The 22,832-nt window shown below is 42.8% G+C and overlaps 2 protein-coding genes across 7 annotated transcripts in view; one reads left to right on the forward strand and one right to left on the reverse strand.

Moving 5' to 3' along the window:
* The window catches only part of LOC135255503 (cytosolic carboxypeptidase 4-like), a 168,695-nt gene that overhangs the window by 130,402 nt on the left and 15,461 nt on the right, over positions 1-22,832 (reverse strand). The gene's annotated exons all lie outside the window — the stretch shown is intronic.
* Positions 1,998-21,263, forward strand: LOC135255502 (kelch-like protein 25). 4 transcript variants are annotated; one of them, XM_064336750.1, is made up of 4 exons: positions 1,998-2,159; positions 4,651-4,754; positions 6,148-7,992; positions 19,957-21,263. In XM_064336750.1, exons 2-3 carry the CDS (start codon positions 4,697-4,699, stop codon positions 7,959-7,961), a joined length of 1,872 nt encoding a protein of 623 aa, XP_064192820.1. In that variant the 5' UTR covers positions 1,998-2,159; positions 4,651-4,696; the 3' UTR covers positions 7,962-7,992; positions 19,957-21,263. The 4 variants fall into 4 exon arrangements, with proteins under 4 accessions (XP_064192820.1, XP_064192821.1, XP_064192822.1 ...); XM_064336751.1 differs by lacking the exon at positions 19,957-21,263 and adding an exon at positions 12,093-13,602; XM_064336752.1 differs by lacking the exon at positions 19,957-21,263 and adding an exon at positions 9,518-9,844.

Here is a 22,832-nt window from a genome sequence, read left to right on the forward strand (position 1 = left end):
AAATATGGGTCTACTAAAGCACAGCTTGCACAGCTGGCCTCTCCCCCCTTCTTCTGTGCACAAAGCTCCGCTCAGCATCTTTAACCGAACCTGATCCAGTAAAACTGGATATATATATAAGTGGTATATATATGAGGACAGGGGACTGTTGCCAAGACCAACGGACCTAAGAAAAACAATCTGAACAACTCTTCCGTTTAAAGCAAGCAAGAAAATGCTGCTGTTGCTCTTTTTTATGCAGGTTTGGGGAAGTTTTGCAAATTAGGATAAGCATTTGGTAGAATATGACAAGTAAATTACGTGGTTATGCAAAAAATGCAAATAGCCCTACTTTCATTTGGATACCCCACATTATTTTTTACATTACTATTCAGTCTCGGCAAGTTCACCTGAATTGCCTCGCATATTATTGTTAAAAGGGAATCATTTCAGAATTTCAGTTCTAATTATGTTCATATTATATTTATTTAGCAGATGCTTTTATCCAAAGCGATGTACTAAAGTGCATATCAAGGTCATTGGAACAACTCAGTATGATCTAATTATGACAACTTCCTCAACTTGACATAACTAAATTCACCCTTAAAAATCTAAGGCAGACAGTATACAGTGTTATGCATAAATATTTTTTGGGCACGTTCCTTTTATTTTATTTATTTCTACTCACATTTTTGTAAATTAAAAACAGTGTTCAGAAATATTTTACCCTCCCACTAGAGACTGGAAATTGTGTTGAGAAAGGTTCTGTGAGAGTGAATAAACAAAAACTACTTTATTCTTATACAATTCATTACAATTCACTTTATTCAAATATTTTTCCTCATTCACGGATTTTTCAATTCTCATTGTAAGCAAAAGAATAAAGACCATACCGAATGCCACATCATAATGAGCCATTGTGGATTTTCACTTTTTTTTTTCTTTTTTTTTTTTTTTAAATAACTGCATTACTGCTTGTAGATATGGTTGTTAATAAATGCAGTTTACGCTAAAAAAAAATTTGTTCTTATGCATATTATAATGCGTATAATTTTAAATGTATATGTTTTATCAACATACATTTTACCATGTTATGCAAATTAGTCTGTATTCACTGACATAGCCAGGTAACCCATTCCAGTTTCCTCAGAGATCTGAACAGCCTACACACTGTTCTCAGTAAAATGAAAATGAGAAAATCTGAACAATGGCGGGAATTATAAACATAAGCAGCTCTCAATTTCTGGCATTAACCTTTTTAATGATACAGTTAGTAAGTCTTTTTATGTTATACTGTAATTTTCATCCACTAGAGGGAACTAAATACCACTGAAACGATATTAATGCGTTTTAGACGCACGAGGAAAATATTATTTCCACCAATACTGCTGTGGGCCAGCTTACTACTGTTGTCACTTCGTGGCTACGTGCTGCATGATCATGGGTCGGCTATTATACTGTTAGCAAATACTTTGTAGGCCTACAATCAGCATTAAACCACAACATTAAATCAAACAAACAATTTTTAATTTGGCAGATAAAACGATATGGAATTAACGTTTATAATATGTGCATGTTTACTTGATAGTTTTAGGTTCATTTTACCCCCGTACAACACAATTACAGTTGGCATAATTATATATTACATTTTACATAGGCTATCAGAAATGTAGCCTATATGAGGGAGACTACCTAGCCCGCTTTTTCAGAATATACGGTCTACAGGTCTTCTTAACCCGCCACAAGTACTGTCCCAACAACGATTTACCTAACCCGAATCGGATTCAGGCATCGGTTTAGGTATACAAGTTACCCCACACTTCCCTGCTTCCTATTGTTGGTTTTCCTTAAGTAAGCCAATCCCACCCTAACTGCCGTCCCTGCCATCAATTGGTAAATCAATTCTCAGCAACTCCCAGTTCAGGAAACTCTCCATTGGATAAAAAGCATATTGCATGTTCGCCGTTGACAGGATTGGGCAAAACATATGTCAATCAAGTACAAATGTGCTTCCCACCGCGTTTGATGCATCTGCAGTTTTTTCTCTCGTTTACAGGGGAACTACCAGCTGTGGAGACAAAGTAGCGAAAAATGATTACAAAATTAGAGAAATGATACTTTTTGTCAAACCGAACCCGTGTACTTTTTGGAACCCCGTTTAACAACACACGTCTAGCAATGTAAGTATACTTACGTATTTGTAGCCTGAAATATTTTTTTGAAAGTTGTTTTGTTCCCTTCTCAATTTTGCGGTGTTGGTCAGATGGACTAGTTTTGCCTTCAAACGAAAAGTTTCAAAACAAAAGTTGGCAGTGTTTCATTTTTGATGTGGCGTCTCGAGTTGTTTATCCAATTGGCTTTTGACATTTGGATAATCGAATAGGTGTTTTCCATTCGTAGGCTACTGTAGTTGGCTAATTAGCCATCACATGCACTACTGTCGAACATTGCGCCACTTCTGCAAGCTACTTCGCGAAGTTACCGTTTGGTAGTGGCCACTGGAAATATGCTCGTTCATGAGTAGCCTATTCGACTTGTTGACGGTACTGTGTAGAACCCGGAGAGCTTAATCACTAACAGCTAGAAAAGAACACTTGTAACGTTACCACAGTATCGATTATTCAGATTGCCATTTTAAATGTTGCCTACACTATTTCATTAAGGCTATGCTTATGATGGGTAGCTGCTCAATGCTATTGGCTGCTGTAATGTATGTTTATGTAGATGAAGCTTTATATAGCCTTGGTAACTTTTTAATAAGGGATTGCTCTTTAACTTACTAAAGGTTTGTTGTCGGCTATGGTAATTTCAGAGAGGTTTTCGAAGTGTGTTCACGTTTAACATGTTGCTCTTTTAACACGCCACGCATAGGCTAGACTACATGTGTAGCCTATTATTCGAGTTGCCAGGCGAAGTCATTAAAAAGGTGTAGCAAGCCCAAATAGTAGCTGTCCGAGGGGACACTGTGAGTTTGACTCGTGCGCCTAACGAATATGAACATTCTTATTTTGTTTAGGGATTGTGAACTTTTTATAATTTTTATATTTTGATAGGTGAGCCTACAGTGGATATTTAGTTATTCGTTTCCAGAACATCTTCTTAGAAACGGATATAGCCTATTGCTTTTACCATGTTTCTTATTCTGTTAATCGAGTACTGTACATAAATGTGTGGGACATAAGTTGTGCTGTACATCACGAACTGACGGCTGTGTGTACGTTTGACACTAGTATGCATATACATTACAGTGCACGCTTCCACTAAAACTCCTAAAAGATCACATTTGGAAACGAAATGTTAGTCATTACACAATCAAATGGCACAGTATGACCAATTTGTACATTGTCTACAAATTTCGGGATACTAGTTGCCAAACTTGCTAGTAACCAGCTAAATATTTAAATATCCCAGAAAACTGGCCTCAAATTGTTTGAGATCTTTAGTTTTAAGTAGTAGAAATTGCGATTTTTCAGGTAAAAGGAAATGAACATATCAAATAGATGAAAAAAATGTTTGTCTGTCTAGATGGATGTTAAATTGTAACAGGTTGTCTAGACCTTTTCAGGTAAGGACCCCTGTGACAAATCAATCGGAAACTTTAAAGATTTCATTTTTGGCTTAAGTTAACATCAAGGGAACAGCCTGTGAATTAAAAAAAAAACTGCCTTTCATGTGGACAGAAATGCTAACCACCATTCATGTGGTTGAATCTGACTTCTGATTGGATTGTTGCACAGCACTGCCCCCCTGGATCACTTACCATAATATAAACAGTTAAATCCAAATTTACTACATAAGCTGTCTTTAAATAATTCTGAAATCACATTTAATATCTTGTGAACCAGTTGTTACTTGAAAGCTCCCAACACCTCACACAAGAATTACCATGTAGTTCACACCTTCAGTACAGTAACAGCTATGTTTATGGCTGATGATCGTTTCAGAGGGGGGTGATCTAAGCTTGATGTATGGCATAAGAGGGTGATGTACATGTTGAATGATGTTCTGTAAATTACAGTAGATGGACACTGGATTGAATTCTCTTATGTATTCAAGAGAATTGCCTATAAACTAAGATCACTGCTGCAGGGAAGTTTCCTGTGTTTGACTTCCTTGAAAGAAAGGAGCAGTCTGAATTTTGAATTTATAAGAAACCCTGGAATACCAACACTCTCCATGAAAGGAAACCTGGCAGGGCTTTTAGTCATAAGAGCTTAGATGTGAATGGAAGAAAGGCTGAAGAGAGAGGGTCCAGTTTAATGGCCTTGTCTTTAGGTTGCGTGGGGGCAAAGCAATTAAGAAGTGTCATTCATGTAGATGTGGATGCCTGAGAAATTTGCTATTGCATGCCCGGGGAATGCTTCAGTGCCATTGGCAGGAACCGTGATGTTGAGTCAAGTGACACTCACTCCCAGGCTACGGGTGAATCCGTCAAGTGTGAGGACCCAACACGGTTTTGCTCTGCTTTCAGCAATGCCAAGTTTCTGAAGGGCATTATGCTTATCAGTTATCAAGAGAACACTAACCATGCGATGAAAATTTGCACCTCATTAAACTAAACCCCTATGAGGAGAAAACGCAGGTATAGGCACCTCCATGGCATAAACCTGTTCCACTGACGATTTTCCTGAGTGCAGATGTGTTTTATTCTCCTCCTTTATCACGCCTCAGAAGACCCCTAACAGTCCAGCCAGTAGAGGAAGCTGTGCTGGGACCAATGCAGACTCCCCCTCAGCTCCTCAGTGCCTGTGCCTGGGTCAACAGTTTTTGTCGGCGTAAGTGGTGCAGGACGGTTGCCAGCTCCGCCCTCCCGCCCGGCCTCTGACCCTCCTACCCACTCCACCCTGCCCCGCCCCCTCCCTTTCAGTGCCATATTCCCGCATCACCCCATCAGCATCCCTTTTAAACCTGGTCTTTTGTGACCGACTCCAGCATTGTGAGCTGTGAAACACCCCGCTGACTCGCTGCCTCCCGTACGCCTAACCAGAGCTCTGTCATTCACCGACCGCATTCTGCATGTCAGCCCAACCAAACACACGGCCACTGGCTTCCACTCTGAAGTCCAGTGGCCTGAATCGTTGTTGTTGTTTTGCGTGCCATCGTTGAAAGAAAAGCTGATCCACTTGTTACTTGCCCAATAGCGGTGCAATTATATCCAGATTCCAGCATCTTATTTAGGAACCTATTTTAGTACTTTTTCATCTTTGGTGATAAGCTCGGTTAGAAATCCAGGGATAGCTTGTACTAAGAACTATGCACATGCGCTGAAATTAAGTTGTGTTTTTGCACACTGCCACAGGAAGCAAAAAAATTTGGAGATGATGGATAAACTGTGTGGTGCTATAGATGATTCATTTCAGTTTTCAGGCACCTATCAGTGCACCTCTGTCTGGCTCCTGTACAAGGATGCTTTGTGCTGACATCTCTTTCAGACCAAATTCTTCACCTATCATCTTTCAGAAGCAACGGAAAATACTGCAGACACTATTTGATTACACTATTCTGCTCCATTATTTTGGTCTTAAATCAGTTTAATATTTTAGTGTGTAGGTTAATTTAATGTGGTCATCAAACTCTTCATGGACAAAAAGGTTATTTCTGCAGTACCCATCAACCTATATTTTTGAAGTAGAAACAAAAAAACCATTGGCATGTAAAAGCTCTTTTTCCCCATTTACTTAAGTATTAATTTAGCTCTACTTTTTTGAGGGACACAGCATAATCAAAAATATGCATTCAATCTCAGGAATTTACATATGCACATTTGTGGGAACAGTAAAGGCAGTTACACAAAAGTGCAAAAATATGTGCATAGTGTTTACAGATCATTTTAATGCGAGTACCATTGTAACATGCAGACACACTAACAAAAAGTCTAATAAAATGATCAGGAAGCCAATTATGTATTTGCATAGAGAACAAAATGAATATTTATTTGTGTGAAGCTGGCAAAAATTGTGCTACCTTTAATACTGCTAATGTAGGCCAAATGGTTTTTTTTTTCTGGAATGAAATTTATATTTCATATCGGTAACTACATGTTTAATACAGTAGACTTCAAACTGAGATGAATGAAGAGAATGTTTGCCAGTGTCATCCAAATGCTTGAAAACAACTCTCTGGAAAGAATATAACGGACACGTGTTTTTTCCCCTTTGACCCCTTCAGTCAGGAAATTGGCCACAGGTGAACCCCCGGAGGCCCCTGAAACGATGTCCGTCAGCGTCCATGAAAACCGTAAGTCCCGCACCAGCACGGACTCCATGAACATATCGCTGTTCCACAAGCCGTCTCACCCCGACAGCGTGCTCACACACCTCAACACGCTGCGCAAGCAGTGCATGTTCACGGACGTGACGCTGTGGGCGGGGGACCGCTCCTTCCCCTGCCACCGGGCCGTGCTGGCCGCCTGCAGCCGCTACTTCGAGGCCATGTTCAGCGTGGGCCTGCGCGAGTGCCTGGACGACGAGGTCAACTTCCGCGACTCGGTCCACCCCGAGGTGCTGGAGCTGCTGCTGGACTTCGCCTACTCCTCCCGCCTGGTCATCAACGAGGAGAACGCAGAGTCGCTGCTGGAGGCCGGCGACATGCTCCAGTTCCACGACATCCGCGACGCGGCCGCCGAGTTCCTGGAGAAGAACCTGCACGCCTCCAACTGCCTGGGCATGATGCTGCTGTCGGACGCGCACCAGTGCAAGCGGCTCTACGAGCTCTCCTGGAGGATGTGCCTGCTGCACTTCGAGTCGGTCAGGGACACCGAGGACTTCTACGGCCTCTCCAAGGACAAGCTCCTGGACCTGATCCTCAGCGACGAGCTGGAGATCGAGGACGAGCAGCTGGTCTTCGGCGCGGTGATGCGCTGGGTGCGGTACGACCTGGACGGGCGCAGGGAGCACCTCGCGGAGCTGCTGCAGGGGGTACGCCTGGCGCTGCTGCCCTCCGAATGCCTCATCGAGGCGGTGGCCTGTGAGGAGCTGGTGGCCTCAGACAGGCGCAGCATGCAGGTGGTGGAGGAGGCCATGCAGTGCAAGAAGAGGATCCTGCAGAATGACGGGGTGGTCACCAGCCCCTGCGCCCGGCCACGCAAGTCCGGCCACACGCTCCTCATCCTGGGGGGCCAGACCTTCATGTGCGACAAGATCTACCAGGTGGACCACAAAGCCAAGGAGATCATCCCCAAATCGGACCTGCCCAGCCCAAGGAAGGAGTTCAGCGCCTGCGCCATCGGGTGCAAGGTGTACGTGACGGGGGGGCGGGGGTCAGAGAACGGGGTCTCGAAGGACGTTTGGATATACGACACGGTTCACGAAGAGTGGTCCAAAGGCGCCCCCATGCTGATCGCTCGTTTCGGCCACGGCTCCACGGAGCTGGAGAACTGCCTCTATGTGGTGGGCGGCCACACGGCCATCGCGGGCGTTTTCCCAGCATCCCCCTCAGTGTCGCTCAAGCAGGTGGAGCGCTATGATCCCCTCGTCAACAAGTGGACCATGGTGGCCCCCCTCAGGGACGGCGTCAGCAACGCGGCCGTGGTCAGCGCCAAGCTGAAGCTCTTCGTCTTTGGCGGGACCACCATCCACAGGGACAAGGCCTCCAAGGTCCAGTGCTACGACCCACTGGAGAACCGCTGGGCCATCGCAGCCGAGTGCCCCCAGCCCTGGCGCTACACGGCCGCCGCCGTCCTGGGCAGCCAGATCTTCATCATGGGCGGGGACACAGAGTTCACGGCCGCATCGGCCTACCGCTTCGACTGCGAGACCAACCTGTGGAGTCGCGTTGGGGACATGACCTCCAAGCGCATGAGCTGCCACGCGGTGGCTTCGGGGAACAAACTCTACGTGGTCGGGGGTTACTTCGGAACTCAGAGGTGCAAGACGTTGGATTGTTACGATCCTACCTCCGATAGCTGGAACAGCATAACGACTGTGCCTTATTCTCTCATTCCCACGGCATTTGTCAGCACTTGGAAGCATCTTCCTGCCTAAGAGCACCTTATCAGGACTTCCAGTTGATTGGGTAAGGACCTTGTTTTAAAGTCATGTTTATTTTTATGAAACCATTTAAATTGGAAGAACTATTGTTCGTATCCTGATTTGACATTAAGTATAAGAGGGACATTTATTTGATGCTTCTGTATGTAAAGGCTTCAACCTGCAGGCATTTCAAAATATTGAAACACCCTCTTGGTTATTTCCATCCCATGTGAAAAAAACTATGCTGAAGTATCCCTGAGGTATATTTAAAATTTTAGAATACTTGGCATATAAATAAAGTTTACTGTATATCAAGTATGCTATTTTTTCGCATGGGATGTTACTATTTCTTTCAGGGAAACTGCAAATGTGTTTATTTTAAAACTTAAAAAAAAAAGGTTTCAAACCTTTTCAAAGGGTTCAAACACCTGTAACTTTTCCAAACTGGGATAAAAAACTTGGCACACTACATTGTTGAAACATTAAGTAGCTGAAAACAATTAAAATAACCTATTCATAAAATTAAAGTTCACTGGCTCATGGCCTGTATTTACAGTGGCCTGCCCTTAGATGCATAGTTTTTCAGAATACCATAATGCTTTGCGATTACTGTGTGAGACATATACCAAGTTTTTCATTGTCATTCCTTAATTTGGCATTCCCACAATGTACTACTAATAAAGGCTGGCATCCTCACTGTGCATCACAATGTTCCATTAGTTCATATTGAACATTCAAAATTCTCAATTGAAATGGTACTTGGAGTAAAGGATCTTTCCACTTGAAATCAGAGAAGACAAAATCTTGCTAAAGTAAATCTTGCCTGATATTGTGGTCGTAGCCAACATTCTCGTCAAAGCAGTCAAGAAACTTTGAATGAACCTCAACCAGATGTATCCACAGCGCTAATGCTCATATTAATTAGATGTTATTATCCAGAATGACTTAAAATGCAGGAGAAACACATCTGCTAAATGAATGTAATGTAATGTAATGATTCATTTGCCCCAAGAAATATTTGCCCCTCATAAACTTGTGTATTCATTGTTTATGAACACATCTGGTAGATGGGGAGACTTTTAAAACATGTGAATAGAATCAATGGAGAATCAGTGGAGTTTTATGGTCCTCTGTTATTTCAGTTTAAGAGCTTAATTCATCTGCATGTACCTGTAAGGCATGGCTTATCTGGCCTCTGGATGATTTTTCTAGCTTTCCTATGGGATATAGGCAACATGGAGTGAAGCTAAATGAAGTACATTAGACTTATCAGCTGATTGGCACAGGATTCTGCAGACTGTGTGGCTCTCTGGAGCCAGGGCCAAGTGTCCCTGATCCAAATGTGTGGATATAGCAGGCAGTGGCAGCGACTGGAGTCAGTGGACTTGGACTCCAGTGCAACTCGCCATTTTTGATGACTCATGACAGGACTTGCATTATTTTAGACTACAAATCTTGTCCCTAGACTTGACTCAGACCGTTTTAATTAGAGTCTCTTTTTTAAATGAGTTGATTTTTTTTCCATTTAATTTGTGTTTATTTTTTTACCTCTCCAACCCCTTCTGCAGTTTTCACTATGCAAATGGAGAGGAGCACTGTAAAGAATACAGCTTTGAGTAGTCATGGATTCAGATTGTGTGCATAGGGTTGCAAGGGGGTGGGGTATCTGGTCAATGAACATTTTCAATGGAAATTTTACATAAATTTTACACACACCCTGCAGCAGAAACAAGCATCAATGCTCAGGTCAAGCTGTCATTGCATTCACTCTGGGACAATGAAAGCTTCCAGCTGTCTACCTGTGACTGTTTTTCAACTGGGGGACAGGTGCTTTCAGTCAATTGTTAAGGCCAAAATGAAAATAATTAAAATATATTGTGATATTTGTCAAAATTCTTCAGAATTAAGCTGTTCCATACTTTCCTTTTTTTCATATGCTCATGGGAGAATGCCTAGTCAGTGTACAATATGTTTATTGTAATCATTAATCAATTAAATTACAAACCTTAGCAAGTATATAAAACAAACTGAAGCAAGTTTAGTTTAGTTGGAATGTGTACATTGCTTCAAAATGTATGCACTTGGCCATTTCAGCGCATGCTGATAAGATTGAAGCAAGTGGTGGCTAGCTGGGCTAACCTGAAACTGAACCAAGCAGAGAGTTCAGTTTCACCACATATCTAAACAGCGACACGGATGAGGAAATGGGTCATGAGTCAAGAGCGCACAAAAGCTTGCAGCAGGGACTACGAAAAGGCTGCGACAGCCAAGATGATCTTTTCAACCTTTCAGACATTTTCATTTTTGGCGTATGATTTACATAGGATTTTCCCTAAGAACATCTGGAATTCACACAATGTATCCACCAACACAAAGAGGCCTGGATTAGGCTTGGGTGGATGTATAGGCTACAGACAATCTCAGTCTCTCATATGGGAACTGGCAAGAGTGAGTTAAACAATGATTTGTGGTCTGCATTACAGGATTTCAGTCAATTGCCCATTAGCTCACAAGCTGAAGAACATGGTGAGAATCTATTGCACAATCTATTGGTTCAATTACAGCACAAGCACTCTTCTGGGGCTACTACCCTAACCGGGGGGAGGGCTCAGTACAATCTCACTGATGTGCCTTTTGCCCTTCTTATAAACACAGATGTGCAGTGGTTTCCAGGAATTAGAATGATAATATCAGGACATTCTCTGTGATTGTTTGTGTGTTCTGCACATATTGAATTAAATCAGGCAGATGGACTTTCGGCCTATGCCTTCAGGAATAACGCGAAAATAGTATTTTAATGTGCTGTTTGTATTCCCCATAATTCAGTTATGAGTCATACTATATCCAACTCATTATCTTTTTCATACACGAGATGGCTTTGCAGTTCAGATGCTGAGATTTATACTTCTGATAGTAATCCACAGTATACAGTGTGTTTTCTTACCTTCAGCACAGCAGCATAACCCCATGAAGTGGTGATCCCATTTAGAAGTTGAAACTAAGGTTTTGGTGACGCACTTAGATTTTGGTCATGCTGCTGATTATTGTGCATATTATAGAGAACGTGTCTGTCATTTGTAAGGCAGATCTACAGGGAAGGTAGCCTTGCTGTGTTTAAATCTGGGCTGCCCAACCCTGTTCCTGGAAATCTGCCATCCTCTAGGTTTTCATTTATACTCTAATTTGGCACACCTGATTCTTCTAATTAGCAGTTCGATGAGATCTCTAGCTGTTGAGTGAGGTGTTTTGTGTTAAGGTTGGAGTAAAAACCTACAGGATGGTAGATCTTCAGGAACAGGGCTGGGAAGTCCTGGTTTAAATGAACTGTAATATTTCCATAATCCCATCCACCTTCTGAGAATTGGCAGCAACTCTGCTGTAGATCAGGATGTGCATTTCTCCTTGATGCCGTTATATTAGCCTAAGGCAAGTAGTGATTACATCGTCCTTTTAGGATGGATGAGTGCATTCTTGTAGCCTGTGAGCATCCACTCACAGCTGCATTATCTTGAAACCATTTTAAACCAGCTTTGGAAAGAGAATAGAATGTTGAAAGGCTATTGCTAACAATGATCTCATGTAATGGCTCTCTTGCACTGAAATATTATTAACAATATTTATTATAATGGAGCTCTATAGTCTTGGTAACACCTTGTGATGTGATCAGATGCTAAGCTGCTCAAAGCCGGAAACAAGGACTTATTTCTGATGTAAACATTTCAGAAAGGAGGAGTCCATCTCTCATGAGCTGCTACTCTAACAACCTACAGTGCAGTGAGTGGTTTTTTGAAGTGGCAGCAAGAATGGATGTTGCACAGAGTCATAACACCACTTCTACATACCTCTTGGAGGATAGACATAGTTGGCTTGTTTGTCAGCTAGCTGGCAGCATATCGTATGCTACTAGGTTGTGTGCTATCATCATTAGCTAGGTATAACAGCGCAAGGGGTTATTCAATGTAGATAACTGAAATGTTAGTTGGTGGTTGGTTATATCTACATTACCTAATGCTGATACACCTTCACAAACAGATGTAGATCTCCCGAAATACTTTTGGTTAAGTACTTTATCAAGTGCACAATGAAAGTTCCCTGTCTGGGAATCTAACCTGCATTCCTCTGGCGCCTCGCCAAATTCCACAGCTCCTCAACAACTTCATCGGCTGCTGGAGGTACTGAATCATGTCACAAAGCCATAGCGACCCTTATTAACAGCATGGCAGTGTATCATGGCTTCACGCTGGGGTGGCAGAGAAACCCTCCACCCTCCGTGTGGGAAGCAGACTGAATACTCCAGCATGGCTCCGCCCTCCCAGCATCCGTGTGACTGAACTCTGCCTGGAGGAGCGGGTTCTCCAGGGACAGTTACCCATTGGCACTGCCACTTTAAGATCGCATATTCACAAAGTAGCAGGTGGCCCAGAATGCTTTGCACTCTAATTAAAACTCCATTGGCGCAGCATCAATACCCCTCCGGGGGCTCTGCCACCAGCGTTGGTGGAGAAGGTTGGCATCGGGGGTGGTTTTTACAAGCATGCAGATTAAGTGGGATTTTGGCTAGTTAAGTCCTGTTACAGTAGGGACATCCTGTCGCTTTCCTGCCTTGCCTCAACATCTTTTCACCCTCATGACAAAGGAACTCAGGTTGCCAGATAAGCGGAGAGGCTGCTCTTAAAAGGAAATGCATTCGCTGCACAACTGCAGTTTATCAAGGTGGGCTGCAGACACCCACACAGTCGGTCTAAAAATACCTCTCAGAAACGGGTGCTCCATGAGTGATGTACATGGAGGCTTCACGGCTGTGAATCTTACTGTGACCAATGAATGTTTAAAGGATTGCAGCTGGTAAAAGCCTATTGGACCGTTGTCATACATTCTGAAAGGACCATTCCTTTCAGTTGTTGAACCCAGTTGCCCCTTTCAAAACCCTGGGGATTCTCAACAAGGTGCAAGACTTTATATACAGGTTTTAACTGAACTATATCATACCTATGACCCCCATACAATAAGCATGTCTGAAATGCTACAGATTATAACCATAAAGTTTTGTTCAGATATTAATCAAATATAGGGATCACTGCCCAATGGCAGAGACAGAGATGAGTGTCAGGATTAGTGGACCAGGGTTCATCCTAATAACTTGATAAACATAATTTCCTATGCCTGTTCCTCAGAAAAGCTGCTACATTTGATTGGTATAATTTTCACATACAACTTTGTCCCTCGTTTGACCTTTAACTAGATGAGAATTATATAGTTTATGGCACAGGAATCCATTACAGAGAAGCTATGGTTTCAACAGGCTGGATTTATGTTGATAGGTGAGGGTCATGTATTTATTGCTTTTAACACGGTTGAAGCAAGGTCTTACAAGGTCTTGTCGCAGTAGAAACCACAATTTCCAGTCGTTATGTAATTTTAACATTGATCCTGGCTACAGGAGGGGTAGCTGAGAAAAAATTAAACTTACTTGAAACTTCTGGCACACTTTTGAAGTAAGTTGGGTCACAATTCATAAGGTCCAAATGTGATGTAAGTAGGTTCCTTCTGAAAATATCAATAGATACTGCTTATCATTCTGTCAATCATGGGATGTATACTGAAACTTGAGATTCCCCATTCAGCTTATGATACAATCAGATGATTGGTTTTTTTTGTTGATAATGATCAAAGGCCAAGAGTACATTGACGGCAGGCCACATTCGGCCACCAATTGTATAGCCCTGCTGTTGCATCTAGATTGTTGCATTAAAAATCATATTTTCCATCAAGCCCTTGACATGTGCAATAGGAATTTCAATCAAGTTTGTATGGTGGTGGAACTGTGAGCCTAATAAACCAGGACAGATTTCCAAAGTAATGTACCAGTAGTATGACATTTTGGATTTGTACGCCATCGCTTGTGTCCCATTTGTGGCTTTCCCAAATTTTCCTCTGAGCTGCACGGGGTAAACACACTCGCTCCCTGAAAACATTGCACAGGCGTTTTTGCTTTTTTCCTAGCTGGTCTGATGAATTTGCTGGGTTTGGATTCTCTTCTTTCAGCAGGAAAGTGGTGCGGTCAGAGGAGTGACAGACTGAGTAGAATAACTCAGCCTGCAGCCCTGCTGGGCCCAGGCCAAATCTGTGTTATTATACACTGAGTGACAGGGAGTCTTTTTTGTTGCACCGGTGAGATTTGGCCCATTAATTTAATGATTTGAGCAATCTTCGTCTGTGCTTGAAATGCACGGGGGAAATGGGATATTTTCATGCCCTCAGTGCTTTGGCGGCCACCCATGGCTAATTTTTGCAATACTGAAGCAGACTTCATGCCAGCAGAATGCTTGCGCTTACTTTTTCTGGGAGATTTTTATGCAGATCCTTTCCTTTACTAATGAATCTGTGACAGTGTAAAATTAAGCATTCACCACGATCGTGAAATGCGTTGCACCCAAAGGAGCTTTCACTGGAAGTTTGAAATTAATGGAAGGGATGCTGTTCTGAAAGCTGATGCCACAATTGGCTAGTTGTTCTCTAGAAGTTATGGGGAACTATCTGGAAAGAAGTCCTCAAAATCTAATCTTATAGACTAGATTGAGTTACTAAATATATAAGCATGACATAGAATGTAGTCGTCAGTTTGAGTATGACTGTTCAATCCAGCGTGAGTAATTGTGAATTCCTGAGCTGTGGACCGATTTATGTGTGAAAAACATGATGTCCTGCTATCAGAGCAGGCAAGTGGAGAACTCGGTCTGGCTTTCAATGTTAATTTTTTGCCACACACAAATAATTTTGGACCCTGGTACAGTAAGCTTGACATGTCTGTAGCTCTGTCTATAACTGCGGTGTAATGTGTGTAATTAAATCCTTTTACAGTCTGAAACAGATCTGGAATGCTAGGGTGTAGCGTATGAAATCACAGTAAGGACCATCTAGTCCTGTACCCTGCAGCGCACTTCATGTTGTAGTTTGACCCACCGGCTTCTGAAAGCACTACATCTACCCAAAAGTGTGATTCTCTGAACTGAGAAGTGGGAGCGTAATCAGATCCTCTCGGGGAATGCATGAATCCACAGTGGTCGTTTTGAACTGGCGTGATTATTATTATAGCTTCTAGTGAGGTTTCCAGCCAACTCCCTCTGCCATCACGAGCAGACGAGAGAGGGAAGGGTATTGTATTACTCGCTGCATATGCCATTTACATGCATGACACTTGTTATGTTTGCAGACATTTCTATTACTTTGCTTTGGTAGTGCTTTCATAGCAGCAAACCATGTTTGACTGTTGCCAGAATTTCCATCGAGACATGCTGAGGTTGAGCTTCCACTGTGCTGAGCTTTTAGCCCTGTTGAAGGCACACAGGGCCTGAGGGGAAAAAACAGCAGGATGGTGTTGTCTCGCTACGAAGCACAATTGTTTTTTGACTAGGGTTTGAAATAGGCCTTTTCTTGTTCTGATGAATTTTGTTTAGTAGTGTTTTTGCTTTCTGTGACTGGAAAAATGGCAACAAAACTAATTAATGATATCACTTAGGAGACTGTAAACAACTTGTTTATTGATCAAGTGTCACAGAACCACACACTTCATTTGAGCATTTATACACTGGGTGCTGGAGCAGAGGACTGCCCTGGCACAGTAATCCTACCGCTAAAGCCCTTTTTTTTTTTAAGTTCTACTAGTGTATTCCACACTGGTTTTCAATGGCAAGGCTGTAGCCTTGGCAATGGTTGGATATTTAGCAATTTCCAGAACTCCTGTAAAATCAGAGGTATGGTAGTTTTGAAAGAGAGGGTCTGATTCAGAAAGTACTCACAGAAAGGAAGCCTTGCTCAATGAAAAATGTTTACAAATGCAGGTGCATAAAACACTGGGCATATTCACAAGCCAGCAGGGGAAAGATACTTGTCTGCGTGCAGCAGTATTTGTACCTATAAATGTCTTCATTAATATGCTGATTAGCGCTTAGGAGCTCAGCGGCCTTGGGCATGAAACTCCATATTGAAATGTACGAGCCGGGTTGTTTGTGCTGCTGTCATTGCTGGAGGCAGCGCGGCATTCTCTAGGCATAAAACGCTTATGACACATCAGCCGGCGAGAAACGGTTTCCTTTTGATTGTAGCAGCGCTTTTGACTGTTCAAAGGTTTTTTTGGTGACAGCACTGCCAGGAAAATATTTCAAGTTTTTCAAAAAAAAAAAAAAAAAATCCCATAGCTTCAGAGCTTCATTTTTGTCTTTGAGTAGTATCTGGCAGAGGCGCACTATTGTCCCTCAGAACAGTCGGAATTGACAGGGTATTAAAAGTTACACTGAAAAGGAGTTAAAGAGGAAGAGTGAAAAAGCCATATTTAAAATTGCTTGTCTTGCTGGGTTATCTATGGGTCTTCGTGGGAGATTTAGTGCTTCTGCTTTACCCAGTCTTCTGTCGCATGGCTGGGCTGAAGTCAGTTTGCTCATTCTTCTCTGCAGTTCTACTGGGCAGCCTTGCGCTCCGCTAATCCAGGTCGTCTGCTTCTGGAACCGGCTCTGAACTCCACTGTACAATAGCTAACGTGGCTAAATTCTGTCCTGCTGCAGCAGCATTACTGTAAATCTGGGGGTGTGGGCTGGTCCCTCTTCCTGTAACTGGAGATATGAAACATGTCACACACCAGACCCTTAAGGCAGGTACGCAGATGGGTCCTCTGAGGAATGTCGACCACTTAACCACTATCCCCTCATCCCCATTCAGGGCAGAAAAGAGTGGGAGAGTTTTCTTGCTCTGTCTGCCCCGTTTAATTTGGCTTTAGTCTGAGGCAGGCATCTCGACACAAAGCTTCCTTTCCTGTAGAAACGTGGTTCTGAGCAGTCTTTTTTTTCCTGAGATTTCAACACGTACAGCCTCATTGCATCAGCCAGCGACACCAGGTTCAGTTGCTCTTCAGAGTAGGTAGGAGGATCTTGGATCGGGGCACCACTCTTCTATAAATACGGTGCTAAGATGCATCTTTACTCATACCATTCCACGCCAGCTGCTATCCACCTTTAAACGCGCGGTTCCGCAGGTTTCGTCTTGTCTCGTCTGAGCCACTCGTGGTGAGCCTCTCTCACAAAGTGCACAGTGTGTGGAGAAGCTGTCAGCATTGGACTCTGAATGCTAAGTGAAGACAGCCGGGCCCAGTTGACGCGACCCTGTCACGTTCACCTTCTGGGGCGAGCTCAGACTCATCAGAAATGCAAAGGCGAAAAGGAGCACTTCGGAGAGAGACAGCTTTGAAAACACACTCACAGATTACCTGCTATTCCTGCCATCTGCCAGTTTGCCACCAGATACTGTCAACAGGCCTTCCTTTGACTCTTCCTGTTCCCCTTTCATGTCGTGGAGTTTTTTTGAAGCTTAATCTCTTGGCATTTTACATAATTATACCTTCTTTGAAGTACTTGAAGTGCATTCTTTTCTGTGTGTTTGTTATTTGCTTTCATACCCCCCCCCTCCCCTCATTGTCCCCCCCCAGCCCTGACCTTCATCCTGCTTGGAGGAGAGACTTGGGTCTACGCCCCAGTTCCTCTGAGCAGACCAGCCTTCACTGTGTTGTTCATTAGGATTATGATTTTTTAATGCTCTTCCTACACATTTCTTTTGCATTATGTATCATTCTGCCTCATACGACGCTCTGCACATTAAATTTTAAACATATAGGACGCAACTGGGAAACGTCCGTCAAACAAGCGTTATCTCCTCAGCCCTGCCTCAAACAGGCAGGAATGAGCCCGAAACTCTGCCAATGTGTCATTTCACCACCATCGCGGACCGCTAATGCGCGTGTCCTTTTAAAGTAAGGATTACCGTTAAAATTGGAGCTCGGCGAAACCGCGTCGAGGTAAAGCGATGGGGATTAGCGTGACGGCGTTAAGCTGGAGACGCTGGAGGAATGCGGGCGGTGGACGAGCGCGAGATGAAGGGCTCAGAGCGCCGTGGCGGGAAATCCTCAAAGCGAAACGCGCGTCCGCAGAGGAAAAGCCGCGGGCCGACAAATCCCCACCTCGAGACTATTCGAGTTTCAAAGAAATTCCCCGTCGCAGTTCGTCCGCAGACGCTTTAAATACGCATTAAAAAGTGCTCAGCGAGCCGACTGGAAATGATTTGGTGTTATTTTCAGGTTACCTCAGCACCTTAGTTAATTCATTTAGTCTCACCAAAGAATCACCAATTCTAAAGGGAGCATCTTTTGTGAAAGCAGAAAGATAAAATGGGACCTTCAGTTAATTTTGATAAGGATTGTTAAACTTGCTGTCCCCTCACACAAACACACATATAAATGTGCTAGAGCACCTGCATTATTTATGCTGTCAGGACAATCGTGAACCGAGAGGCCCATAACACAATCTACGTTTTTACACACCTGCGAGAAATTTACACTGTGGGGACTGGACCACTTGGTGGAAAGGACACAATGCTGCATGTACCTTGGCTTCATTGTCTGAGAAAGTTGTCTGACGGCTTTCTGGTTATGATAAGCACCCCCATAAAGGGCTCACTGCCCTTTCACCTGAAGTGGTGTTCAGCTGGCCCACTGTCAGCAGCCACAGTCCGCCTGCACCAGTGTAGTAACAGTTACTGGGATGGTCCTTCACCATCATACAATCAGTGTGAAGAGATGAGGCCCATGACAAGGGAGGAGACAAAAACCTGACTTTTCGACCTCAGCCACAACTTGGGTACATTTACACGCACTGGTTACTTTAAGTACACCTATCTAAGACCCCATTTTGCCTCAAGAACAGCCAGAATTTGTGGCGGCATGGATTAAGCAAGGTGCTGGTAACCTGTTTTTGGGATATTGAGCTATGCTGACTAGGTAGCGTCTCGCAGGAGCTACAGATTTTTTGGCCACACATTCATGCTGCTAACCTCCCATTCCACCTCATTCCAAAGGTGCTCTACTACATTAGATCTGGGGCTGTGCAGGTCATTGGAGTAAACTGGAGGCACGTCCATGTTTGTGAAACCAGGTTGAGATGATACATGCTTCGTGACATGTTGCATTGTCCTGCTGGCAGTCTCCATTTGAAAAAGGATAGTCTGTGGCCATAAAGGGATTCACATGGTCAGGAACAATGCTTAGGTGTGCTGCGGCATTCAAGAAAACATTCCCCACACATCACGACAACCAGCAGCCGTGGATTAATTCTGTTCATGCCAAATTCTGACCCTACCATCTGCATATCACAGCATAAAAATCTAGATTAATCAGACCAGGTGACATTTTCACCTTCAGACATCCAGTTCTGGGGATCACGTGCCCACTGTAGGCTTGTGGCCTTCTGCTGCTGTAGCCCATCCACTTGAAGGTTTAATGCATTGTGCTTTCAGAGATGCCATTCTGCACACACCACCATTTTAAATGGCTGTTATTTGGGCCTTTCTGTTAGCTTGAACGAGTCTGCCCATTCACTGACCTCTCTCATTAAAAAGTTGTTTTTGGCCACATAACTTCCGCCCACTGTGTGTTTTTTGTTTATCGCACCAGTCTCTGTAAACTAGAGACTATTGTGTGAAAATGTGAGGAGAGTAGCCATTTCTGAGAAGCTACAATAACCACGTCTGGCACCAACAATCATAGCACGGTCAATTAAATTGCACATTTGGTTGGACAACTAAAATTACTCACCATTTCTGCATGCTTTATGGAGTTGCAGTGACTCAATTCACTGTTTGGAGGAACAGGTGTACCTAATAAAGCCACTGAGTGCATGTTTATCTTAAACTGGTGTTTACTCCAACCGGAAGAAATGCAATTAGAATTTGACGAATTGTCGGATTTTGAGAAGTGTTTATATAAACACAGCAGGGTTCCCTTCAGTAAGTTGCAGTTCATGAAAATAAATGAAACCTTACATGTAACAAATGTGAAAAGTCATTCAAATGAAGGTTCATAATTGCGTTTAGAGCTCCAGACAGTGATTTCATCTATGAGTCTGAAATGAACTTCCCGCCTTCGTACTCAGCGTTTTGTTTTCATAGCGTTTTCCTGTGTTTGCAGATGCCATGTCATCCGCCGCGGAGACGGCTGGGGATCGACTTTCTCTCCAATGGTGGCATGCGCCAGGGGTGTGGCTCAGCTGGGACTGGCTGTGCTGAGCTGTGCTTTGTGATCCCCCCACCCTCCTCACCCTCCACCCCACCCCACCTTCCCAGCCACAGAGCAATGGAGAGTCCAGGATTGGTGGCATATGGTGTGTGGTGGACCAGCCCCTTCAAAGCACAAAGCTGAGGCTACTTCCTGCCTCCCAGTGGAGTCCCTGGATACAATGGAGATGGATGGAGGCTGAGGAATGAATCCTGGCATCTCTGAGGTTTTTTTTTTTAAGACCTTTTGGACCATTGTTATGGTAGAGACTGTGCATCATTAAGGTCTGTAAATGGATCCATGCATATCTTTAGCATATGCATAGGTGATGAGAAGCTCTCTTCACATCTCCTCTACTGTAGGGGATGAGCCGTCGCTGGTGACTCCAAACTAATAAAGCCCAGACGTTTATAACTAGAATTAAACATTTCAGGTTAACCTGGTTTACATTTCAGTGTATGTGTATAAACTCTGCACATTTGCTTTCTATGATTTTTTGGAATACTGAAGATTTGCCTGCATTCCTTTTTAGACACTGAATGGTGAATGTGTTGCATGTACAGTGTTAAAATGGTCTCAGTGGCACCCTAATGTTCTCTGACTGGTTCAGTGCTTAAAGGGGTTTCACTGACACCCTACCAAGATCTTGTCTGTGAATTCCAGGGAGTCCACCCCACGCTATGTCCTACCCTTATTTTGATAACCAGAAAAAAAGAATCTCAACTAAATATTTTAAAACAAATTCGCATGCAATTTACCGTTCTTGTCTGTGAACAACAAAATGCGTTTAAATGTTGATTTTATTCCGTACACAGCCAGATCAGGTGAGATGCAAAGCAATCTGAAACCACCTGTTCAGCATAAGCATGCTATCAGTTTTGGTTTTAAAAGCATTTTGAGATTATGGGAAGTATTGAAGTTAATCCTGCAGTTAATGTACACAGTACATTGTGTATTAAGCAGTTTGGGATTTGCATTTGGCACAGTATGTTTGGTTGCATACAGTCAATGCAGTTTTAACTGGATATTTCTCTGAATTTTAATGGGTGCTTTCAAATAGTTCAAATGATTGATTCCCATAGGAAGAGACAGTGTGCATACATTTAAGATTTTACTGGCCCCCCATCAACTGAATTCTTGTGCCTAATACTGGTAGATATGTTCATCTGTAATCACCGTTTACTGGTTTGAATAAATGACATTGAATTTGGACATCCAAATGATTTCCTAACTTTGATTGTAAGCTGGGATTTATTGCATCAGATCATTCATTATATCATTGTATCAGAGCTTCTGCAGGCCTTGAGAGATGAATGGTAGTTGGGAAAAAAAAAAAGGTTTTGAATACTAAAAAGTTAGAACTTCAGTTTATAATCATCTTGGATTCCTTTCCATAAACAAAAATATCTGAATTCCTCACTGGAACATTAGTAATCACTACTCGTGTTTTGCTGACAAATGTCTGCAAGATATCCATCTGGAGAAGTTTTGAACTTCACGTGTGGAAAATGCAAAAAAAAAAAATGTATCACTAGGTCAGTGGTCTCCAACCCTGGTCCTGGAGAGCAACAGGGTCTTCTGGTTTTTGTTTTCACCTTAAAATAGCACCCAATTGAGACCCAAGACACCAGGTGAGTTGAGTTAACTGTGTAAAAATATTTTTAGTTTAGCCAGTATCCATATATATATTTGGAAGCTGCCAAACAAATGAGGCATTGTTCATACATCTACTGAATACCATTATGTGTATTAGAAAATGTATACATACTCCTCCCTCATAGGGAAATAAACATATGTAATGAAGTATTAAATTCTAAAATGGCTGACAAAAATGCACTGAGCCAAATGATATATTCCAGTTAAAGAAATCAAAGTTATTTGTATTTTTGTGAACTATGTATACACATTAATATACTATGTACTTTCCCATTGGTAGTCCTTGTGGAAATTTGTAAACCAATTACCTTCAGAAATGCTTTCCCATACATGGGCACACACCTGCAATTTAAGGGTTGGCTGTTCTCCATTATGCTACATTGCAGCCTTTAATCTGAGATGTACTAAGCATTTCAAATGGGCACGTGTTGGCCATTGAGAAAGAAAACAAGTTAATTATAGCTTTCCCCTTAGTGTCACTAAGCTGTGCAATTATACAGTAATTCCATAACAACGTAAATGACCCTACCTAATGCTGTATATCTGAAGTAACACGATTGTGTTACATCAGATAATAAAAGCAATGCTTTCGCCTGAGATTTGTTGCAGTGTTGGGAAAATATCTTATGCAATCTGCACATCAAACCACACACAACATGCATGGCCAAACATTGAATCCTAAATGTTGGAGGGCCAGGGAGAGTAAATCCAGCATCTGGCAGTGTGCCCCACTGCACTGAATACTTTGCCTGCCTTGATGAATGATTTAACATTTTATCTGGATGTCTGTTTGCTCAGTACCCACTCATTCTGAGGCGGGATACTGCAGTCTTTTCCGCAATATTTGCATTGCTATGGGGAAGAGTCATCATGACATCACACTTGGCATGGAGCAGCAGGCATTAAAATGAACAGCACAAAACCAGAAGAAAAATGTTCAAACATGATAACCCTTAGTATTTGAATTCACTTGAAAATCCATGCCTTCTTTTGTAAATAACCCTGCAGTAAGGGCTGTTGAAATAAATGTATATTTATTAAATTCATATGGGTCCTTTTTCAGTAGAGCCTTGACAATGCAAATAAAGGTGGACTATCAATGACAGTCTTCATTTATTACAGACCAACTTTTA

The sequence above is a fragment of the Anguilla rostrata genome, chromosome 5, assembly GCF_018555375.3.
Source record: "Anguilla rostrata isolate EN2019 chromosome 5, ASM1855537v3, whole genome shotgun sequence".
Lineage (NCBI taxonomy): Eukaryota > Metazoa > Chordata > Actinopteri > Anguilliformes > Anguillidae > Anguilla > Anguilla rostrata.

Coding starts and splice junctions, on each gene's coding strand:
- LOC135255502 (XM_064336750.1), top strand. CDS start 4,697: ATGCAGACTCCCCCTCAGCTCCTCAGTGCCTGTGCCTGGGTCAACAGT. Junction 4,755..6,147: donor GGTCAACAGTTTTTGTCGGC/GTAAGTGGTGCA, acceptor TGACCCCTTCAG/TCAGGAAATTGGCCACAGGT.